Here is a 23,595-nt window from a genome sequence, read left to right as displayed (position 1 = left end):
TATCACCTCACAACAGACAGGACGACCATTATGTAAAAAAAAAAACAAAGAATGATCCAGCAATCCCACATTCAGTTACTTATCTAAAGGACTGGAAATCAAGATTTCAAAGAGAGATTTGCATTCTCATGTTGGCTGCAGCATTATTTGCGATAGCCAACCTGTGGATACTATCTAAATGTCCACCCACAGATGAATGGGTGAAGAAGAGGAGGTTTATTCACAGAATGGAACATCATTAAGTCGTAAAAGAGAAAAAAAATTCCTTTATGTGCTCCAACATGGATGAACTTGGAAGACATTATGCTGAACGATAAGTCCATCACAGAAGGACAAACGTGGCCTGATTCCACTTACGTGAGGTACCTAAAGTAGTCACACTCATAGAAACAGAAAGTAGGATGGTGTTGGCCAAGGGCTGGGGAGAAGAATGGGAGGCCGCTGTCCACGGGGTTTAGACTTTCGGTTACACAAGACAAAAAGGTTCAGAGCACCTGCTGTGCGACACCATGCTGATGGCTAATACTGTGCTGTACGCTTAACTAAAGAGGAGAGATCTCATGTTATGTGTTTTTTGCCTCAATAGCAACTAATAAAACATGGATATTCTTCATCACAACTCTGAAGATTCCAAAACAGCTTCAAGTAATCTCTAAAAGTTCTGATATTTTTTAACTGAAGTTGGATAGGATATGCATATCTGTCTAACTCTGAGCTGGGAAATCACTCACCTCCCACTCTGTAATACGCTGGTTTAGGTGTTTAGGAAGAAGCAGCCATTTCCTGACTCTGAGAAGAGGTGTCCTACGTACTAGCAGCTTGTCTGCATTCCTGTCAAAATGCCATATTCGAATAGTCTGTAACATTCTCGTGCATTAGATGATACCCACATCAGTCTAAAAGAGTCCTTACAGATGAGAAATACTAAAGAAGTAAAGAAAGAAAGTGACTGTATGAGTTTCTTGGGTCTGGCATAACAAGCTTGATGGCTTTGAACTACACAACCTTGTTCTCTCACGGTTGGGGAGACCGGAAGTGTAAAGCCAGGGCTGAGCAAGCAGAGCCTTGCTCCCTCTTGAGGGAAGATGCTGCTCCTTGCCTCTCCCAGGCTCGCTGGTTGCAGGCGTTCCTTGATTTCGCTGTACCTCCTCCTTTCCTGAGTGTCTCTCTCAAAACTCCCTCTGCCCCTCTCTCATGAAGACACCTTGTGACTGGGTTGCCCTGGTGACTCAGTGGGTTAAGCCTCTGCCTTCAGCTCAGGTCCTGATCCCGGGGTTCTGGGATCGATCCCCGCATTGGACTCCCTGCTCAGCAAGAAGCCTGCTTCTCCCTCTCCCACTCCCCCTGCTTGTGTTCCCTCTCCAGCTGTGTCTCTCTTTGTCAAATAAATAAATAAAATCTTGAAAAAAAGAAAAAAAAAGATACCTCTGATTGCCTTTAGGGCCCACCTGAGTATTCCAGAATAAGCTTCTCCTCCCAAGCTCTTTAACTTCTCACCATGCACACCAGAGAAGGTAAAATTCACGCTTTGAAGTAATATTCAGAGGCTTCAGGGATTAGGAAGTGAATATATTAGGAGGGAAGCGCTTTTTTATTTATTTTTTTAAAGATTTTATTTATTTATTTGGTAGACATCACAAGCAGGCAGAGAAGCAGGCAGAAAGAGAAGGAAGCAGGCTCCCTGCCAAGCAGAGGCTCGATCCCAGGACTCTGGGATCATGACCTGAGCCGAAGGCAGAGGCTTTAACCCACTGAGCCACCCAGGCACCCTGGGAAGCACCTTTTTAGCCTACCACAGTCACCAGTGTTCTTTTTTGCTCTTGCAACAGTTGCTACCTTTAAAAGCTTCTTCTAAGTATGAAAATATTAAAAAACGTCTAGCAATATATGAGCACATTAAATATGCCTATATTGTTCTTTCTGGAGGCACACTTTTTTTTTTTTTTTTTTTACATTTGCTTAGCTCTTTATTTCTTTTCAATTTTTTATTTAAATTCCAGTTCATTGACATACAGTGTAATATTAGTTTCGGGTGTACAATATAGCGATTCAACTCTTCCTTACAATACCCAGTGCTCACCACAATGTATACTCTTAATTCCTCCGAAGGTAGACTTTTTGATAAATGATTTAGGACAACTGGATAACATTTTCTTTATTTTTTTTTTTACTTTTTATTGCTTTTACTTTTGAACTTATCTTTTAAGTAATGTATGAATACCTTGAGTTTTATCCAGGCAAATCCCTGACATCATATCATGTCACCCCAAAATACCCCAATATATGTCTCCAGAAGAGGACTTTTAGGAATTAGTATACAAACAATGCTATTATAACACTGGACAAAATTGACAACACCATTTCACTCTTTGATATCTTAATTAATATGTACCTATAAGATATGGCAGCTGCTAACCTCCCCATCCCCCAGAGAGGTCCACGTCTGAGAGTTTTTCAGTATTCTAGCCATTTTGAAAAAGATGAAATTAGATCCAATTCTTCCACTACCCAAAGAATAAACAGCAATGTGATCAGAAGTCTAAGTAATAAAATGCTAGGATATATGTGCTAGAAGAAAACATAGTTCCAATATAACCTGGGTATAAATAAAGGCTTACAACTGTGGAGTCCCAGTGTACCCAAAGAGAAGACAGGTAACTCTGACAACATTGAAGTTTCTGTTTTTTAAGTGACATAGCAAAATGCCACAGGCCAAGTCAAAAGACAGATGCCAAACTAGGAGAAAATATTCACAGCATATGTTATAGATAAAAGCCAAATATCCCTAATATGCAAATCTTATAGATAAGAGGGCACGAATCTTATAGATAAGTGGGCAAAAGACATGACAATTTACAAAAAGATAAATGTTGCCTATGGTCATAGAAAAAGATGTTCCATTTCACTCTTACTAAGATAAATACAGCAAAACTACCATACCAGTTATTACCCATTGGTTTGCAATAATTCAAATCTTGACAGTATAGTGTTTTGTTGAGACTCTGGAGAAAGAGCCTCATACATCGCTGTTGGGGATGCTGAAATGGATAACCCTTACAGAGAGGAATTTGGCAGTTTCTGACAAAGCCACATGCCTTCACTTTTCAACTCTTCAGTCCTTCTACCCTAAGTATACACTATCAGTTATTTTAATAACTTGCACAAATGTGCAAGATTATTCATTGCAGTGTTATCTGTAATTGAAAATATTGATAACTACATATGCACACATAGAATAGGGGGTAAATAAATACATATATACACTAGGCTACCATGCAGCTGTTGAAAAGAATGAGGAAGGTCTCTGTGAGCTGATACGGAGTGATTTTAAGGATATTATTGATTGATAAAAGCTAAGTGCAAAAGAGCATGTGTATATGCTTCATGTAAAAGCAAAAGGAAAACATAAATATGTACACACACATACACACATGCTTGACTTCACATAAACACACACACACACACAGGAAGGATAGCAAGGGAGCAGTGAACAAAGAACAGGGTGGAAGGGGTAGGGAAGGTCATGACCCTTCTCTGGAGTATCTTTTTATACAGATTTGACTCTTGGCAGCCTGTTAATGATACCTTATATGTTCAAAAGTGAGATTAAGTGGATGTGGATGGGATGGAGAACCTAACAGTGAAACAAATAGATCCCCACTGCATTTCAGTGAATCCCGTAAGCGCAATGAAGGGAAAAAAGGAGAATGAATTAATCCAAGTAATTTGGAGACCCAGTATTTGACTACATCCTTTTAGTTTTGAGTGAAAGGATAGGGGGTTACAAACATCCTAAATTCTTTTTAAGTAGGTTTGATTTTTGTAATACTTTGGATGAAGTAATTGGTATACATTTATTACGAATTGAACCAAAGAATGTGTTATTCTTCGGAATTAGAATTTTCAGTAAGGAAGAAAGTCATACAAATACACGGTGGGGGAAGGCAACAAAAAAACCCTGTGGGAATCAGTTGGATTTTGAAATATCACCTTGAACTTGAGATTTCTAAAATTTGTGTGTGTCCGATATTCAGATATATGTACATATATACATAGATACATGAATGTACGTGTTTATGTCACTGTATATATGAATGTGTGTGTATAAATGCATGTATTTCCTTTTTTTAAGGTTTTATTTATTTATTTGACAGAGAGAGAGAGAGATCATAAGTAGGCAGAGAACCAGGCAGAGAGAGAGGGGGAAGCAGGCTCCCCACTGAGCAGAGAGCCTGATGTGGGGCTCGATCCCAGGAACCTGGGATCATGACCTGAGCCAAAGGCAGAGGCTTTAACCCACTGAGCCACCCAGGCACCCCTAAGTGCATGTATTTCCTGTCTTGGTACACTGAAAAGACCGAGAGGCAAAGATAACACAGCAGCAATGAGTATCCCTGTCTTGGTCTCCAATACGACCACTCATTAAAAGAACCCAAGCTTCAGATGTCCATCAACAGATGAATAGGTAAAGAAAATTTGGCACATTTATACAATGGAATATTACACAGCCATCAAAAAATGAAATCTTGCCATTTGCAATGACTTGGATAGAACTAGAGGGTATTACGCTAAGCAACACAAGTCAATCAGAGAAAGATAATTATCATATGGTCTCACCATATGTGGAATTTAAGAAACAAAACAGAGAATCATTGGGGAAGGGCAGGGAAAAAAATGAAGCAAGATGAAACCAGAGAGGGAGACAAACCATAAGAGACTTTTAATCATAGTAAAGAAACTGAGGGTTGCTAGAGGGGAGGGGAGTGCGGGAGGATAGGGTGGCCGAGGGATGGACACTGGGGAGGGTTATGTGTTACAATAAGCACTGGGTATTATATAAGACTGATGAATCACAGACCTGTACCCTTGAAACAAATAATACTTTATATGTTAATTAATTGAATTTGAATTAAAAAAAATATATATATATACACATACACACACACATTAAAAAAAGGAACCAAGTCTTGGCAAAGAGATGCCTAATTTGGGGGTTGAGGGAGGTATGAACAGAGGGAGGCTCGGTCCTCTTGCTCTGTGAGAAAGTAAGGAATACGTTTCAAAAAATGATGGGCACGTATCTCAAGGACATGGGAACCGCTTTGGAAATGCCCACTGGCCAAGGCTAGAACAATTTGAGCACCAAAATAATTAAGTAGAATAGTGGCTTATTCACTTTCAGAGAAAAAAGCAGACCTCTTTAGTCCATATTGTGGATGGACAAATAAACAAAAAAATAATGAAAAGGGGGAAAGGGAGGGCTCTTGCTTACGTCAGAGTATCTAGTGCCAACTGGTAAACGTGAATGAGTCCTGCAGTTAGATAATGAGCCTTTTGTTAATGTGGTAGGAAGATCAGATTAGTCAAGACCCATCAAGGACTGCTCACACTGGCAGGAAGTTTTAATGAAGAACAGGCTGTTTGCTTGGTCCATAAGGGTCTCTTCACAGATCACTTGTTAGTTCCAAGGGAAACAGTAGCACTTGCACAGTACAGAAATGAGACATCATCTGGGCGAGATGATCCAAATCAGCATCACCACTGAGGGGCAGATGCACAGAAAATCACCTTTATTATATTCTAGCCATGAATGAGTCATCTGAATCTAATCACGAGGAAACATCAGACAAACTCAAAATGAAGAACATTCTACCTAATAAGGAGAGAGCGGGATTATACCCCCCAACAGGGTCAATTTCATAAAGACAGAGGCTGTGCATGTGGTTTAAAGAAAGTAAAGACAGGTGGCCAGTAAAGGCAGTACTTACCCCCAGACTGAATCCCACATGGGGAGACAAGATGCCATAAAGTTCATCACTGGGTCGACCCAGTTGGTAAAACTGGACTGCAGTAGTAGATTTGGCACAAGGATTATATCGATGTTAGATTCCCTAAAGTCAAAAACGATACTGTGGAGAATTTCTCTATGTTCAGATGTAGTTCTCCAGAGACAGGGAGAAACACAAGAAAACAATGAAGTAAATAAGGTAAGATATTATAAAATAGATAAAGGATGTATGGTTTTTCTTCCTACTGTTTATTTTCTGTGACTCCTTTTATAGAAGAAACTATTTCTAAATAAAATTTAAATACATTTGAAAACACGTCATGTTAACCTAAAAGTTTTATGGAGAAGCCCATTGAGCCAAATTCTTCAATTCCCACCTGTAAGTTGAAATCCTCAGATTCTTTCACATGCCTGATAAGCTTACATGTTCACATCATCTACCTCATTGCCCTTGACAAGTAAAGTTGTGCAGTATTTGGATTTTCAGACGGTGAGAATCGGTCACTAAACAATTGCCCTGGTACAGTGAATGTTAACAGCCTCTTCTTATTCTTTCTTTTTTTAAATTTATTTATTTGACAGGCAGATCACAAGCGGGCAGAGAGGCCAGCAGAGACAGAGAGAGGGGGAAGCAGGCTCCCCGCTGAGCAGAGAGCCCGATGCGGGGCTTGATCCCAGAACCCTGGGATCATGACCCGAGCTGAAGGCAGAGGCTTTAACCCACTGAGCCACCCGGCGCCCCTCTTCTTAATCTTTTTATATGCAGCAGATTCATGTATGCTCATCCCTGTAGTCTTTTAAAATATTGTCATAGCATCAAGAGTTTCTAAGTCTCCATCAGCGTGATCAAACTTTCTAATGTCTCATTTGTCCCCTTGTCACCAGTCAGCAGGACCTCTCCGTCATTTGCCTGTACCCTATCTACTCCATTCAAACTCTATTAATGAGAGGAAAGAGAAGAAAATAAACTTGACAATAAGAAATACAGAGCAGTTTTCTTACTAAGGGATGTCAAGACTGTGAAGACAGAATGTGAGCTAACATATATGCCTCTCCACATACCATGGCTACACAGGTAGCTTGCTTTCTAGAAGTAGGAAGATGGTTATTTTACAGTTTTTCATTCCAAAGGGCCTTGGGGTTAATAGCTAAAATAACAGAAACATCCATCTGCAATTTATACATGATAACATGTATCTCCCCCCCCACACACACACACCTTTAAATACGTGGGCACTGAATTGTGAGAAAGGAAAGCATACCTTCCCATTCCTCCATGGTATTATGCCCAAACTGGGCTCAGGCCCAATTCCAGATCTGAATTCTGAATCCATTCGTAGTTCTGCCTAAAAGGCTCTATTTTTCAAAATTACAACTTTTCTTTAAAACATAATATTTTCATTATTAACATCATTATCAGCAGAAAATATTAGCAGTTGTTTACAGTAAGTACGGAGTAAAACATAATTACAGTGGGCTCTAAGAAGAAAACTATGAGGTGGTCATTTTATTGAAAATGGATTCATCATTAACCATGAAGTTTTCTTCCCCTTTTGTTATCAAAACTCGCTAGTAGATACATAAATCTTTTATTTCACACTTTGTCAGAATTGGAGAAGTTACCTGGTGATCATCCTATTTCTCAGCTGGATTTCAGCAGACTCCTTTAGCAGTGTGACTCCGTGCTTACCCAGGCCAGCCTTCACATGAACCGGGAAGGGGAGGCGGGACGGGAAGACGGGAAAACGAAGCTGAAAAGCGCTGTCAGCAAATGCTAGAAGATGCAGAACCAAACATATATACAAACATTAGGCCCATCGAGCAAAAATGTTTTTAAACCCAGCCTCCCTTATGGACATAAATATTCCGTAGCTGTCATTCTGAAGGAGCCCTGGGCACGTGAGAATCAATTGCCGCCAATCAGGCGGGAAGAGTTATGGAAATAAATCCTTTTGTCTCCTCTTCCCCAGGATTGACATCTTCAAGTACGTGATCTACGGCATCGCAGCTGCCTTCTTTGTGTACGGCATTCTGCTAATGGTGGAAGGTTTCTTCACCACCGGTGCCATCAAAGATCTCTATGGGGATTTCAAAATCACCACTTGCGGCAGATGCGTGAGCGCCTGGGTATGTTATTTGTCGGGTGTTCAGGGTTGAATGTGGGTTTGTGTCAATAGCACACAGGTGTTTGTATTCATCTGCCAAGAACGAAAGTTTCTGGTTTGTTTTTTTTTTATCACAGTAACATTCCCTCTTGTGACGGCGATCTAAAATCTTAAAAATGTTATTTTCTAAATTAAGATTATTCCGTGTGAAAATTGAGCTGCAAATTCTCAAATCATATGCAACATAACTGGTTTTTGTTTTAGAGTCAGCAAAACAAAGGAGATTAATTTGTGACTTTTTTTCCCCCAAATGGCTTTGGGGTTCCCATACAATATTTAGAATAACAGAAAAAAATCAATCAGCAATTAGGGACAATATATGTGTCTCTTCTCCTTAAATATATGCCTTTGCATTTTACTGTAAACTTGAGAGAACTGTACTATGTAATTTCTGTTTAATATGACATAAGGTAAAAATTATAATGTTATATTAAATTATCTTTTAAATCCTTACTGACATGATAGTTAATGGTAAATCAAACTGCCAGTCCTATTCTAGAGCTAATGCAGTGCAGACAATGCATGTGTAGCTGTTAAGCACAAAAGCAGTTTAAAAATTAAGGGTCATACAGTTGAAAGTACTTTTGCATTTTTATGCAGAATGATTTTCCTATAAAGAAAAGTTAAAACTCCCATCACTGACTGACAGGTTTCCCTTCCTTTCTCAGTGTTCTATAGGAACGTCTACTTACCTTTCATATTAAGTGAGAGGTCTCTAATAAGGAATGAAATTGTTTATTTCAGTCTTACAGGAAAGTTTGAAAATAGCTATTACCCACCAAACTTTTGTTGGTAAAACCTAAGTTTTATCAGCTCCTAGCAAGTTCTGTCATGGTGCTTAGTGTCAGAGGTGATAATCATCTGAAAATACTTGGCCCAGTGTTATGGGAACCTGGAGTTGTCTCTGGAATCATTGCTTGTAAGACTCATTTCTTTCCCGGAGTGATGCTTACTGTAGTAGCTAAGTCTTTAGGACTAGTAATATCAAATTACAGATCTGGAGGAAGGTAAGTTAAAGGTCTTTGATTCATTTCAAAAAAATAAAATATGACTATTCTGTGAGCCAGTTGTCAGTGATAACTCAGCAATTTCTCTATTAAGAAAGCAAGTTGTGAGGGGTGTCTGGGTGGCTCAGAGGGTGAGCATCTGGCTTCGGCTCAGGTCATGATCTCAGGGTCCCTGCATTGGGCTCCCTGCTCAGCAGTGTGGCTTCTCTCCCTCTACCTCTGCCACTCCCTCCACTTGTGCTCTCTCTCTCTGTCTTTCTAGCTCTCTGTCATATAAATAAATAAAATCTTGATTTGAGGTTCATTTATATTCTGCCAAGAGAGTACAGGGATTTCAACTAACCATAGGCTTTCCCTCTGGTTGGGGCAGTATCATTATAAGACCATGTGTGTGTCTGAGCGTGCCCCTAACTCTTCTGGCTCAGTTAACTCATTTACAGCATGAGGTACTAGATCATCCCTAAAGCTCCTTCCAGCTTAGAGAGTCCATGATTCTAAAACACGATTCAAATAGTAGAGAAAAAGGAACTATGCAAGCACGTTTTACCCTTGGGGAGCAACCCTGTGCAGGAAGACTGCGGTTGCTTCTGCTGCACTGAGAATTTTAAACTCAACGCCGTGGGATTGGATGCCGAAGTCAAACATGGCAGAAGAAAACGGACCTCTACTGCACAGTTAGTAATTGTCTGCTTACCCTTCAAACATCCCAAGGATATTTCAAATAAGAAAGTTTAAAGTGCAAACCTGAGCCCCCTCCATTCTATAACAGTAACAAGTGTTTGTCAGTCCCACCCAGCAGACCAGAAGGCTGGCAGCAGCTGCGTGGGGTCCTCCAGAGGCCATGCAGGAGGGAGTCAGGCCCCTGAGACACCCCGCCCACCCCTTGAGCATCCGCTCTGCCGCCTGGGAATGAGCGGAACCCCGCAGACCGCTGGAGTAGTGGGGGCGCAGCTCCGCTGCCTGGGTGCACAGGGTGGTGGGACCTGTGACCCTCTCTCCGCACAGCACACCCACCTCGCTGGACCCGCTGGGCTTGCGGTCACAGGGAACAGGGAGGGCAGCCCAGTCGCCCTCTCGACCTACGCATCTTCCCTGTTCTCTACATCCCGTCTGCTGCTTTCTTTTCATTGGTAGGTCGGTTACACCTCGCAGTCCACTCTGTGTTCTCTGAGTCACCTGTTAGCCTGCATTATCGATCTTCCTTCACGTTAAAAATGTCCTGTTGATGCCACATCAAAGCATTTCTTAGAATACTGGATAGTATTAAAGGATGGAATACTTGTGGATGTTTGTTTAGTTTGGTTTGCTTTTTTTGCAACAAGTGTATGAAGTGAAAAGCTTCCAGAATTAGTAGTAAAAGAAACTTGTTATTCTAGCCCTGTTCCTCTACGTTTTCTAAGAAGTAAAATAGTTACTAATGAAGTCTACATCAGCACAAATGCTCTTAATGTTAAAGCAGTATTTTATCACTGAAGAGAGGATACTAATCAATACTCTTTTTTTTTCCATTTTATTTTATTTTATTTTATTTCTTTCGGTGTTCCAGCTTTCATTGTTAATGCACCACACCCAGTGCTCCATGCAATACGTGCCCTCCATAATACCCACCACCAGGCTCACCCAACCCCCCTCTCCCTCCCCTCCAAAACCCTCAGATTGTTTCTTAGAATCCACAGTCTCTCATGGCTCATCTCCACCTCCAATTTCCCCCAACTCCCTTCTCCTGTCCATCTCCCCATGTCCTCCGTGTTATTCCTTATGCTCCACAAGTAAGTGAAACCATATGATAATTGACTCTCTCTGCTTGACTTATTTCACTCAGCATAATCTCTTCGACTCCCATCCGTGTTGCTACAAAAGTTGGGTATTCATCCTTTCTGATGGAGGCATCATACTGCATAGTGTATATGGACCACATCTTCCTTATCCATTCATCCATTGAGGGGCATCTCGGCTCTTCCCACAGTTTGGCAACTTGGCCATGAGGTCGCCATGAACATTGGGGTACAGATGGCCCTTCTTTTCAATACATCAGTATCTTTGGGGTAAACACCCAGTAGTGCAATTGCAGGGTCATAGGGAAGCTCTACTTTTAATTTCTTAAGAAATCTCCACACTGTTTTCTTTTTTTTTTTAATATTTTTATTTATTTATCAGAGAGGGGGGGGGGGGAGAGCGAGCACAGGCAGACAGAATGGCAGGCAGAGGCAGAGGGAGAAGCAGGCTCCCCGCCGAGCAAGGAGCCTGATGTGGGACTCGATCCCAGGACGCTGGGATCATGACCCGAGCCGAAAACAGCTTCTTAACCAACTGAGCCACCCAGGCGTCCCTCCACACTGTTTTCTTAATGAATGCTCTTGAAAGCACAACTTGATCTGCATTATGGGTTTCCTCTTACACAATATCAAGACCAATTCAAGTTCATTTCAAAATTTTAAATGCAATCCTTCGAAACCCTGAATGTGAGGCACATAAAATGTAAAAGCACAGTATCAACCTTAGGGTAGCATGTGAAAAGTTATTAAAATACTTGAAGTAGCAAAATTTATTTAAATTAAATATTAAATGGCACCAGGCTGAGTATGAGTCAACACATGTTATTTGATATATTAAATCTGAACTAAATAAGTTTAGTGAATATAGAAATATTTCTTTTCTTTCTTTAATCTTTTTTTTAAAGATTGTATTTATTTACTTGGCAGACAGAGATCACAAGTAGGCAGAGAGGCAGGCAGAGAGAGAGAGGAGGAAGCAGGTTCCCCAGTGAGCAGAGAGCCTGATGCGGGGCTTGATCCCAGAACTCTGGGATCATGACCTGAGCTGAAGGCAGAGGCTTTAACCCAGTGAGGCACCCAGGTGCCCCATAGAAATAGTTATTTTCTTTGAATTTCATCTCCATTAAATATTAAGCTAAAAAATATATTTATTCAGTTGCAGCTGGGGAGGCATTCATGTCTCACATTTTGAAATGTGGAAGTATGTATTGTGTCATCACTAAGTGTTCTCATTTCCCAGAATTTCCTAATAACCATTATGATACCAACATGGATCTCAGAATCTGCCTGTGCTTTTTTTAAAAAAGATTTTATTTATTTATCTGACAGAGAGAGAGAGAGAGAGAGAGATCACAAGTAGGCAGAGAGGCAGGCAGAGAGAGAGAGGGGGAAGCAGGCTCCCTGCTGAGCAGAGAACCCGATGTGGGGCTTGACCCAAGACCCTGAGATCATGATCTGAGCCAAAGGCAGAGGCTTAACCCACTGAGCCACCCAGGTGCCCCGACACTTTAGATTTTTAAGTCCAACAGTTTTGAAGTAATAGAATTCTTAAATGTACTAGTCTCTGTAGAAATTCCTACATTTGTTTTTCATAAATCTACCAGCTCTAGACTCAAATAAAACAAGAAAAACTTTAGAAAATATGGGTATTCGTTTCCGAGGGCTTGCCGTATTAGAGGTACCACAACGAATGGCTTCAGCAGTGGAAATTTATTGTCTCACATTTCTGGAAGCCAGAAGTTCCAGGTCAGGGTGTTGGGAGGGTTGGTCCCTTCTGAAGCCACACAGGAGAATCTGTTCCTCTAGCCATGGTGTGTTGTTGCCATCTCTGGCGTCCCAGGCTTCTAGAAGCCTCACCCCCAAAATTGCCCTCATCTTCTCATGGTGTCCTCCCTCAATGCTTGTCTGAGCTCAGCCTTCCCTGTCTCCAGGACTCCTGTTGTATTGGATTAGGGCCATAATTTTTAAGTTTTCTTACCTCCTGTAAAAACCCTGTGTCCAAATAAACTCACATTATGAGGTAAGACTTCACATGAATTTTCTTACATAGACTGAGGTGCCGTGCTGGGCGCTGCTAATGGGAGAAGCTACAGAACATGCCCCTGCCTCTGGGGAGTTTCCAGTCTAGTTAGAATAATCAGGCAACTTGTACACATGCGAAACATAATGATGAACGGGACACTTACTGTGTTTGCACAGAGAAACACAGTATGTTGTTGACCAGTATGTACCTGAGGCCTTGTACAGTGCACATCCTTGACACATGGGAAATTTTAATTACTAATGAACTGATCAGTAAAAGTGGCTCTTAATTTGGGTTTGGAAGGATAGAAGGAAGTTCTGTGGGCAACCTGGAGGCTGAAAATTAGAACGAAATGTTTAGGATACTGCAGTTACCAAGGTGTTATATCCGGCAGGTGCAAAATCCTAATAGATTGTAGATTAAGTTCTGAAGGGTTTCCATTTGATTTGTTCAATGAATGAGACCCATGAAAGGTATTAAAGAAGAAAACATTACTGTTAGCATATTTTAAAATAGACGTTGGTGTTTAGAGAAGTTTTAGGTTCACATCAAAATTGAGTGGGAAGCGCAGAGATTTCCTGTATCCCCCTGGTTCCCACCTAGGCACCACTATGAAGATCCCAGAGTGACCCATTTGCCACAACCAATGAACCTGAAGATCACAACTGACATCAGTTCACTCTTGGTGTTGCACATTCTGGGGGTCTGGACGAATGTATACTCCACTATAGCGCCCACAGATTAGTCTCACTGAAAACCCTCTGCACTCCACCTATTCATCCCCCCTCCCCCCAACTCCCAGCAACCACTGATCTTTTTCCTGTCTCAATAGATTTACCTTTTCCAGAACGTCATACAGTAGGTAGCCTTATCTGAGTGGCTTTTTTCACTTAGTAATATGCAGTTTTAAGGCTCTCTGTACATCTTGCATGACCTGATGGTTCATTTCCCTTTGGTACCGAGTGATGGTCCATTGTCCGGATGGACCACAGTCTGTTTATCCATTCACCGACTCAAGGACATCTGCATTGCTTTTAGGTTTTGGCAATGATGAATGCAGCTGCTGTACACGTAGCCAGTCATTTTCAGAACAATTTTCTGATCACTGCTTGTGCCTAGGTAGTTTGGGGCCATCATGGTGACAAAGAAGATGATGATGGCTGCATATTTGCAAGCTAGTTTGCATAATAAGTGACATAAGTTTTTTCTGCAGCAAACTTTACAGGGCGTGCTTTCTGGAGCCTTCTGAGTTCAGTATTGTTAGTGCTGCTCCGTTTTGCCTGTGTGGTGATAGCATGTCCAGGTATCGATCTGCTTTTCTTCGACTCAGTATCGTTTTGTGTTAGAATTGTCGTTCTCAACCAGGGGCTGTTTTCCTCACTGAGCGTGTTCAGAAGCAGTGGTTGCGTCACCGGCATTTGGTGGCCTGCAGTCATGCACAGGACAGGCCCATAACGAGGAATTTGCCGGCCCCCGCTTTCAATGGTGCTGAATTTGAGAAGCCCTGGTTTAGAAATTTGGTTCATATCCAACACCTCGCCCCTCCATGCGTTTGGCTGACACTGGCCTAAATTTCTGGCAGATCATCCGACTTCACCTTTTCTTACTTCAGATGCGGTCCCCTGAAGAGCCTAAAGATGACGGTCAGCGAAGTCCTGACACCCTGTGTACCCCCGAGAGCTTTACTGATTGCAGGAGCACAGTGGTTCTTCACGCTGGATGCCCGTTAGAATTGCCTGCAGGGTTTTTTTAAACTAGAAGTAGACTCGGGGGCACTTGGGTGGCTCAGCTGCTTAAGCATCCAGCTCTTGATTTCAGCTCACATAGTGATCTCCTGGGTCGTGGGATCAAGCCCCACATCAGGCTCTGTGCTCAGCAGGGAGTCTGCTGGAAGCTTCTCTCCCTCTGCCCCTCCCGCCACTCGCTTTCTCTCCCTTTCTTTGTCTCTTAAATACATAAATAAGCATTTAAAAATACATAGTTGTAGATGCAGTCTGCATGGGCAGACCTGAGTATCGCTGTCTCTCTCACAGCTGCCAGATGCTCCCCCTGTGTGGCCAGGGTTGAAAAACACTCTCAGAGGTTGTGCTCCCGACTAATGTCTACTGGTCCGCTGTTTCGTCATGGTGCATCTGGGCTCTGAGCTATTTCTGTCTGCCTGGTGACTATAGCTTATGACATGGGATTGCATATTTTAAAGTTGCTAAGAGAGTAGGTCTGAAAAGTCCTCATCGCAAGAAAAAAATGTTGTGACATGTTAGGGTGACAGATGTTACCCAGACTTACTGATTGTGGCTATCATTTCACACTGTAGGTAAATATCGAATCACTAAAAAAAAAAAAAAAAAAAAAAAAAATGAATCACTAGGTCATATACCTGAAACTAATGTACTGTTATCTGTCCATTATTCCTCAGTTAAAAAGAAAAGTAATTATTATTATTAATTACTATTATTATATATTATTTATAATAATTATGATTACATATTTATTATTTATTATGAATGCTCAGATGACAGAATATGTATCTGTCACAGTACTAGCAATGAAAAGCTAGATATAAACATGATAATTACAAACTATTTTATTACATACCTTTTTATGCTACCTAGGATTATGCTTGATCTTTTATTTTTTTTTTTTTAATATATTTGAGACAGAGAGAGAGAGCACAGGCAGGGAAGAGGGTCAGAGAGAGAAGAAGCAGACTCTCTGCTGAGCAGGAAGCCTAGCTCAGGGCCGCTCCCAGGACCCCAAGATCATGATCTGAGCCAAAGGCAGATGCTTAACCGATTGAGCCACCCAGGCGCCCCTACACTTGATCATTTGGAATAATTCTTCAATTTGAGTAATCATCAGATCCCAAGATAAGACATTACATAGGAAGAGAGAATTGTATTTTTAGCTTGTTTAATTTGGATACTTTCGTGACCACGAACTTCTATTCCCTGAAATGTAACAGGTTTGCGCTCAAAATTCAAAAGTAAGGTCTTTTGTTCCTTTCTTAGAACAAAACATATGAATTAGTAATCATGAAAATACTTTCTCACAGCAAAGAGTTCCTCTGTTAGCCCTGAGCTCTATTAATTGGCTCGGACACTGCAGCTTGCCGAGAAAAGCAAGTGTGAGTCCCTGCAGTGGTTTCCAAAGTCGCGCCTTCCATCGCCCCATAAAGTAGCAGCAGTCAGAGTCCAAAGTGTTCAGTCTACTTTGAATCTAAACCTATTGAATTATAGGTCCCATTCTACAGTGAACAGCACCTTCAAAAGAAGCTTTTGAGAAATCCCCTGAGACAGAAAGAAAACCAAGATAGAGAGGATGTAGCCGAAGGCATGCTGATTGCCCTCCCAGGGACTTCCGAGTGGCTTTCAGCTGTCCAAAGCAGTGTGCTTCAAGCTGCCATATCATGTTCGTTGTTCTCGAGACTATAAATTAGCCTTGGATCTACAATTGCAAATAATGAAAATGTTAATAAAGAGGGCTTTTTTTTTTTTTTTCCCTCCAAGGAGTTCCATTAACAAGATTTCTTCAGTTTTGGGGTGGTTTCCAAACTTTCTAGAGCCTTTCTCCTCTCAAGTGGGAGCCTGCCTTGAATAACTTTCCCAGACTCAAGAACTTCTTTTTACTTTCTCCACACGTGAAATGAAATCTAATTCCCTTATTCTGTACAGTCCTATCATTCAGCCGAAGCATATATTTTTATAGACGTGGCGGTAATCGCAATACTGCTGTCTTGCATAAAAATAGCTAATATTTTGTCTGTGCTTCTTACTAGCCCGATTCTCTGCTAAATGACTTTTATGTGCTACTTCCTTCCAGCCTCACTAAATCACGTAAGAGCAATTTAGCAGGTATTCTCATTTTACAAAGGCAGACACAGCAGCATAACGAGCAGCCAGACTCCATCCAGCTCCAAAGCCTGGGCCTTTCATCAATGCGCTATAAATCCCCCTTTATTGCTAAATAAATGTGACATTTAGGTTAGGGACACTGTGAGTGGCATGTTGGTGCTTGATAAAGTGGTCAGTCTCTGCCCACTTACAGAATAGAGGCGAAGGCTGCGAAATGGCCAAGAATGGAAAATGACTTTCATCAGCTCCTACAGATGAGCAGTGTGAGAAACGAGTGGGCGCTGGTACAGGGAGCATGCAGATCGATGCCTGGAGGTTTCGCAGACCGCTCTCCCCCAGGATGGGTGCGTTGGGCCATGACAACAGAGGATTTCCGAGCCAGCAGCCACACTGCCCAGCGAGCTTCCTCTGTTGATTTGCTTCATTCCAATTCCAGAAAAGAGAAGAATAAAGATGTACCCAGGAAATACTTCCCTTTCTCTCTGGTCGAGTCACACAGAATGTTTACCGTCGGCAGTCAAGTGTGTTTTAAGACCAGATACTGTCTAGATTTCCACACGGAATATTTGTATTTCCTCTAATGAGGAAAACAAGGGGGATGTGTTTCTTGCTTTCTCTGACTGAAATCCTTAGACATACCTTTCCACATCTTGGGCCCTCATTAAGTATTTGTTGAGCAAGACAAAAAAAATTCTAAAAGTGATATAAACTTTGATAATTCTATTAAAAGAGTAAATGGCCATTAAAGGACATTTCCTTGGGGGAACCTGGATGGCTCAGTTGTTGGACGTCTGCCTTTGGCTCAGGTCATGATCCCAGGGTCCTGGGATTGAGCCCCGCATCGGGCTCCCTGCTCAGTGGGAGGCCTGCTTCTCCCTCTCCCACTCCCCCTGCTTGTGTTCCCTCTCTTACTATGTCTTTCTCTGTCAAATAAATAAATAAAATCTTAAAAAAAAAAAAAAAGAAAAGACATTTCCTCCAGGTCCTGTGGTGACTTAAAGAAGTTAATATTTTTTTAAAAGAAGTTAATATTTAACAGGTTTTATTTTCCTATATATTTAGACCAGGCTTTGTTTCATCTTGGACAAAAATTTGTAAATATGTCTGCCAGATCTCAGTTTAAGGACATTGCCAGGACCGGTGCTGGCTCTCCAGACTCTCCAACCAGTAGTACTGAAGAGTAGAGACTAACAGGAAGTCAGATTTGGGAGGAGATGAAGCAGTGTTATTAAAAAGTGTGTGTTTAATTATATTCTGTGTATCTGAAATCCTATGACACTTGCCAGATTATAGGAGACAGGCTTGATCTCAGGTCTCATTGGCTTTATCTTGGCCATTTTCTTCTTCGTTGTATAAATTCCCTACTACCCTTACTCCCGGTAATTTTCTATATTAATCACAACACAACTTTAATAAAGATGCACAAGCTCTAACATCACATTGACAAAGTTTGCCATCTTTCCAAAGTGTGAGAATTAATGAGTTTTACATGTTGGAGATTTCACTGAAACCATAAAGTCTCTCTGTAACGCATCACCAAAGGAATTAATTGAGTTGAATAAGAGATTTAGTTTAATTGAGTTGAATAAGAGATTTAGTTTCGTTCCATGTATTTATTTTATTCTGTATTATCATTTTGAAAATGTGACTTGAGGTGTTCAAATTAAGCCTGAATATACTCCTGTTTCTCTTCAAAAGTCTTCTTCTAGAAGTTACCTTTGAAGCCCAGAAGGGAACTAGGTGTCTGTAGAAACTCAGCTTTTGGTGTACAAAGACTACGATTCAGACACTTTCAAAAAGAATCCTACTGCTGTATGAGCTAATAAACTAATAGCTAATTCAAAGGATTAAAAATGCAACTGCAGGGGCACCAGGGTGGCTCAGTCAGTTAAGCATCCAGCTATTGGTTTCAGCTCAGGTCATGATCTTGTAGTCGTGGGATCGAACCCCACGTTGGGCTCTATGCTGACCATAGAGTCTGCTTCAGATTCTCTCTCCCTCCTCCCCGGCCCCTCTGCCCACTAGCTCAGGTGTGTGTTCTCTCTCTCTCAAATAAATAAATAAATACAATTTCACCCTTATACTTATGTTCACATGTGCTGGTCATTCCATGGTCTGAGTCTGATTATATAAATAAGCACAATCAATAGGAAATATTTCAGAAGATGCCACTTTTCAAACAAGTCATACTGTAATGTGCACAAACTCAAAATACGCTATGCACAAAGATAAAGAGGGAAGGAGGAGTTATAAAATTTGGAGTGGCTCTCTCTCAGGATGCAAATTCAGATCATTGTCGGGTACCCGCAGAAAAGCATATGCCAACAGAACTCAGCTCTTTCCAGCTTCCAATTTTAATTTGCAGATACAGTTAAGAGTAGTTGGGTTGGGATAAAGGGTAGTAAAATTGTGTCCCTTTGGGGGATGTGTACAAATATAATCACGAACAATGAGGCTGAAGGTGAGACAGTGTACCGCTACGTGAGTGACCTAGGAGGGTGTCTTGCTGTAGGAGTATGAGGCCCACCAAGCGGGGAGTTCCTTGCAGTCCGAAAACTGAGTTCCCCACCCGTGCAGCACCAGGCATGGAGCACGAATGAATGCACGGTGGTGACTAACCTAGTATTTGTGGATTGAAAGAATAAATCAACGTATGAATCAACCGTTGAAGAGTGGGCAAGAATGTAGTTCCAAAAACTCTCTCCTGGCTTTTTTCTTCTTTCATGTTTTCTGTGTTTTGCTGGAAGATGACTTGCTAATCCTGCAGGCAGGGACATGAGTGATGGCCAAGAAGGCTATAGTCTCACTCACAGATGCAGGATTCAAATGATAAGAACCAGATATTGTAGCAGAACAATTCCCACAGAAGTGATTTTCTTCTTTAGCTACTCTTCAGGGATTATCTTGATTTTGGTCTGTGATATATGAGTATGATTCATTAATGCCAAGTGACATAGGGTAAGGGAAGGAAAAATAAGATGAAAACAGAGAAGGCGACAAACCATACGAGACTCTTCACTCTAGGAAACAAACTGAGGGCTGCTGGAGGGAGGCAGGTGCAGGCATGGGGCACTAGGTAATGCCTAATGATGGGCATTAGGAAGGCACGTGTTGCAGTGAGCGCTGGGTGTTGTACACACTGATGAATCACTAATTCTACCTCTGTAACTTGTAATACATTCCATATTAATTAAATTGAATTTAAATTAAAAATTACATTAAATTAAAAAATGCCATGGTACAGTGGGGTAACTCCCGTGAGGCTCTCTGCCTGTCATTGTTCTGGTTGGTGTTTACCTGCGTGGGCACTTCATATAATAAATTATTCCTATATCGTGGGAAATATGCTAATGAATCCAGTGACACATAACTTGCATCGAGAAATATAATCAACTAGTATCAACGGGGGCATTCAAGCCTGCACTTAAACCTCAGAGCATTGTGGCTACACCTGTTCTTTTTCAGTTACCTCTGAAATACAGTTGTTAATGCAAGTGTTAGCTTGGGCCATTCAAGGTGTGTATTTATGGAGACAATTTTATATGTAGATGACATGGATTAAACCGTTGATAAGGAATGCGAAGCGACATGAATATATCTGTGTCTTACCAGCTCTTCATCCATCTACCAATGCATGCATCTGTCTTTTTTTTCAGCATCTAAGTCATGCTTGAGCTAAAAATCCACTCAACCGATGCTGAAACGAAGTCTTTTATTCATTTGTATCTGGGCACATAAACAGCCTTTTACTTCATTTTATAAATACTAAAATTATTTCTGAAACAAGCAAAAAAAAAACCCTTTATTTTCAACCTTTAAATCACATTTAACTATGTTTCTATAGCAAAAATAAAATCAGTCTTCTTGAAAGAAGACTTCAGAGTTAAAAGTTTACAGAAATCACTGAAAAGGAGAAGTGCACACTTTTATCGTTAATACTAAGCTGACTGGAGAATTACCACACTTACAATATTAAATGTAACCCTGACTGCGTAGCTTCCATGTTTATGGTATGAATGGCGCTCATTTAGTTGTAACAGAAATTTATCGACAAAGTTTGAACTTTGCAGAATCCCCTGTAAATAGACCAGTTACTGTTTTCTAAAGTCTAAAAAAAAGAAGAAGAAGAAGAAGTGAGGTGAGATTTTTGAGACAAATACGTGAGTGAAACAGACATTACGATGCAGATGAGTTCTTTCTTCCTTTGTTGCCGGGCATCTCTGCCACGCCGAGGGCTTCAGGCAGGTTCTTCCTGCTGGAGTAACCTATGTTAATCAGCACCTCCCAGCTTCCCACTGTACTTCCTGCAGTGTCATGATCATGTGCTGGGCACGAGGACACTTAACACTTCAAATTGGATTTTGTGATTTAGTCGCAAAATACTTCCTGTCTGGTGAATGACATGTTTTCTCTCTCAACTTTTTCTCTGTTGCAGTTCATTATGCTGACGTACCTTTTCATGCTGGCCTGGCTGGGGGTCACAGCTTTCACCTCTCTGCCCGTCTACATGTATTTCAATCTGTGGACCATTTGCCGAAACACCACCTTAGTGGAGGGAGCGAATCTCTGCTTGGACCTTCGTCAGTTTGGTAGGTGGACCTCTAACTAACTAAAGCAAGGCCTTGTGCTGTTTGACCTCAGTGACTGCCTCTGAAATATTGCCGGTGACCTTGGAACCATCATGACTTGATGAGAAATGGATACTTGAGAAATGTATCAGAGTTTTCACCTTTAAGACATCCTTTTTTAAATTTAAATACGTAGGAATTGAAGAATGATTGGAGGTTAGTCCCACAGCATGAATCTGTGCACGTGTGTGTTTGAACAGACTATCAGGTTGGATTTCCTGGTATCAGCAATATGAAATTGTGATGTCTGTGTCCCAACTCCTTTGCACTTGTCCAGGCTTGTTATGATGCTTGTATCTACTCTTATTCTCCCACGACAAGCTATGCAATTTGTGAAGTCTAGTGTGAAGATCACCCAAGAAGTATGTACTTCACTGACTTCCAAAATAAGGCAGAAAAACTTAGCATTTTATAATAATGGAATCCAAGAACATTAAACCAACCAATAGCCCTCTTTGGTTACTTTTGTTTAGGGCTCACTGTGGGCTTGTGATACACCGACACAATTCTACTTGTCTATCCATGTTGACTTGTTTGATGCTTACAATGGTTCTGTTTGGTGGACACTATTATTATCCTTTCTATAAGTGACACAGGGGGGTTGAATGAGTTGCAGGCAGGGACATGAGTGATTGCTAAGAAGGCTGTAGTCTTACTCACAGATGCAGGATTCTGTATGGTGGACACTATTATCCTCTTTGGTGAGGATGAAGTTCTTGGTGAGAAGATGACAGGGAATATGGGCAGCTCTTCTCCCTCTCTTCCCCCTGGAGAGGTTTTGGTCCCGGATTCATAGCCCACATATGCACAGGAAGGGAAGGCTGTTGGAGGTCATGAGGGAACAGCTGTTTAGAAAACATGGCTCTGACTTCAGTCCCTCCCCCTCTCCGTGTCTTCCTCCTGTTCCGCTGATCTGAAAAGTGAAAGTTGGAAGAGAAGTGACTGGTCTCTCAGACACGGTTGTCAGCTAAAATACGGGCCACCTAGTGAAGTTCCAATTGCAGATAAACAAGCACTTTTTTAGTATAGTCCCCATATTGTATGGGACACACTTAATAATAGGTGTAAATGATGACTGGGATTAAAGCCTCCCTTTGAACCTTAGCACCGTTTACAACATAGTTATCAAGATTTATTCTAATTTAATTTTTCTCCATGATGTGGACAAGAGGGCACTTTTCAGATGTCATGCAACCTTTTACATCCCATACTAATTTTTTCTGTTTGCCCTTAATATGAATCTACTGCCTGCATGACATTTATTTGCCTTCCAGATTATACGTCCCCAGTAAGAATCCTGGATGTACAGTCACAGTCAATTTATCGAGGGGCATAGGCGTAGAAAAGGAGACTCCCCCCCAGGTCTGAATTATGATCAGTACAGACATTTACTAACATCATTAAAACAGTGATTGGGTAGAGAAGAACATGCTATAAAGTGATTTCCCTTATTTAGCAAAGTTACCTCATTACATCTAGACAGTGTCTTTGCTCTTAGGCGATCAAGGTCTTTGAACTGCATCATGGGAATTCTGGTCACATAACAGCTGGGATGTCTGCTTCTTCCCTACTTGCATGTCCCTGTTCATTCCCCTGCATGTGATAAATCGGTCCACGTCCTACCGATCTGATGACGAGCACAGCCGTTATGCAGCTCACACAGTTGGGGAACTTGTTGCCATATTTCAAAATTAGTCATGAAATAATCCGACTAGCAATTTTAATTTTTTAATGCTTTCGAAATTATTTCTCTTGTCCTTCAATGATGGGCACAGCAATTTAATGACATTGAATGTATGAAGGGTTTGTCTTAGTAAATTTGTGTCAGAAAATGTTAAAACTGATCCCCCCACATACACACCAATATTATCATCTAGATCCAGAATTGAAAACTGTGTTTTGTTAAAACCCAGTGATTCAGTGAAACTCCCTCAGGCCAACCGTAGGGAGAGACTGGTCCAGAGCAGGTGGACTCTGGGTGGGGCTCCTTTAGCCTTCTAACCAGCCCATTGTAACGTATCCACACATTGTAACAGGAGCAGCTTGCTTTCATCTGATTTCCATACAGCCCTTCTTGGTAAAATTTCGTTTCAACAAATACTTATTTACCTTCTGTTATGTGTCAGCACTGCTCAATTTTGAAAGACAAAAATCTCCACGTCAAAAAAGTAAAATAAATGAAACTTTGACAAACACTTAGATCATGGACCTGGCCCATCAATCTTTTTCTAGAGAAGACACTCGTGACATAGGAACATTGCATTGTTTGCACAAGATGGAACAGCGGACAGAGCTGATCTATCAGTCAACAGCATTTTTGACTGTAGTCTACTCTGTTCAAAAGGACATCCTATGTTA

The 23,595-nt window shown here is 41.2% G+C and overlaps 1 protein-coding gene across 2 annotated transcripts in view; it reads left to right on the top strand.

The window, feature by feature from the left end:
* GPM6A (glycoprotein M6A) overlaps nucleotides 1–23,595 on the top strand; it is a 340,823-nt gene that overhangs the window by 306,463 nt on the left and 10,765 nt on the right. For both annotated transcript variants that reach the window (XM_059384100.1, XM_059384099.1), the window contains exons 3-4: nucleotides 7,759–7,915; nucleotides 21,045–21,198. In XM_059384100.1, coding sequence (XP_059240083.1) covers nucleotides 7,759–7,915; nucleotides 21,045–21,198 — 311 coding nt within the window. The remainder of the gene's footprint in view (nucleotides 1–7,758; nucleotides 7,916–21,044; nucleotides 21,199–23,595) is intronic.

This window comes from Mustela nigripes, chromosome 18 (genome assembly GCF_022355385.1).
Source record: "Mustela nigripes isolate SB6536 chromosome 18, MUSNIG.SB6536, whole genome shotgun sequence".
Taxonomy (NCBI): Eukaryota; Metazoa; Chordata; class Mammalia; order Carnivora; family Mustelidae; genus Mustela; species Mustela nigripes.
Note: the sequence above shows the minus strand (reverse complement) of the source record. Positions and strands in the feature narration are given on the sequence as shown.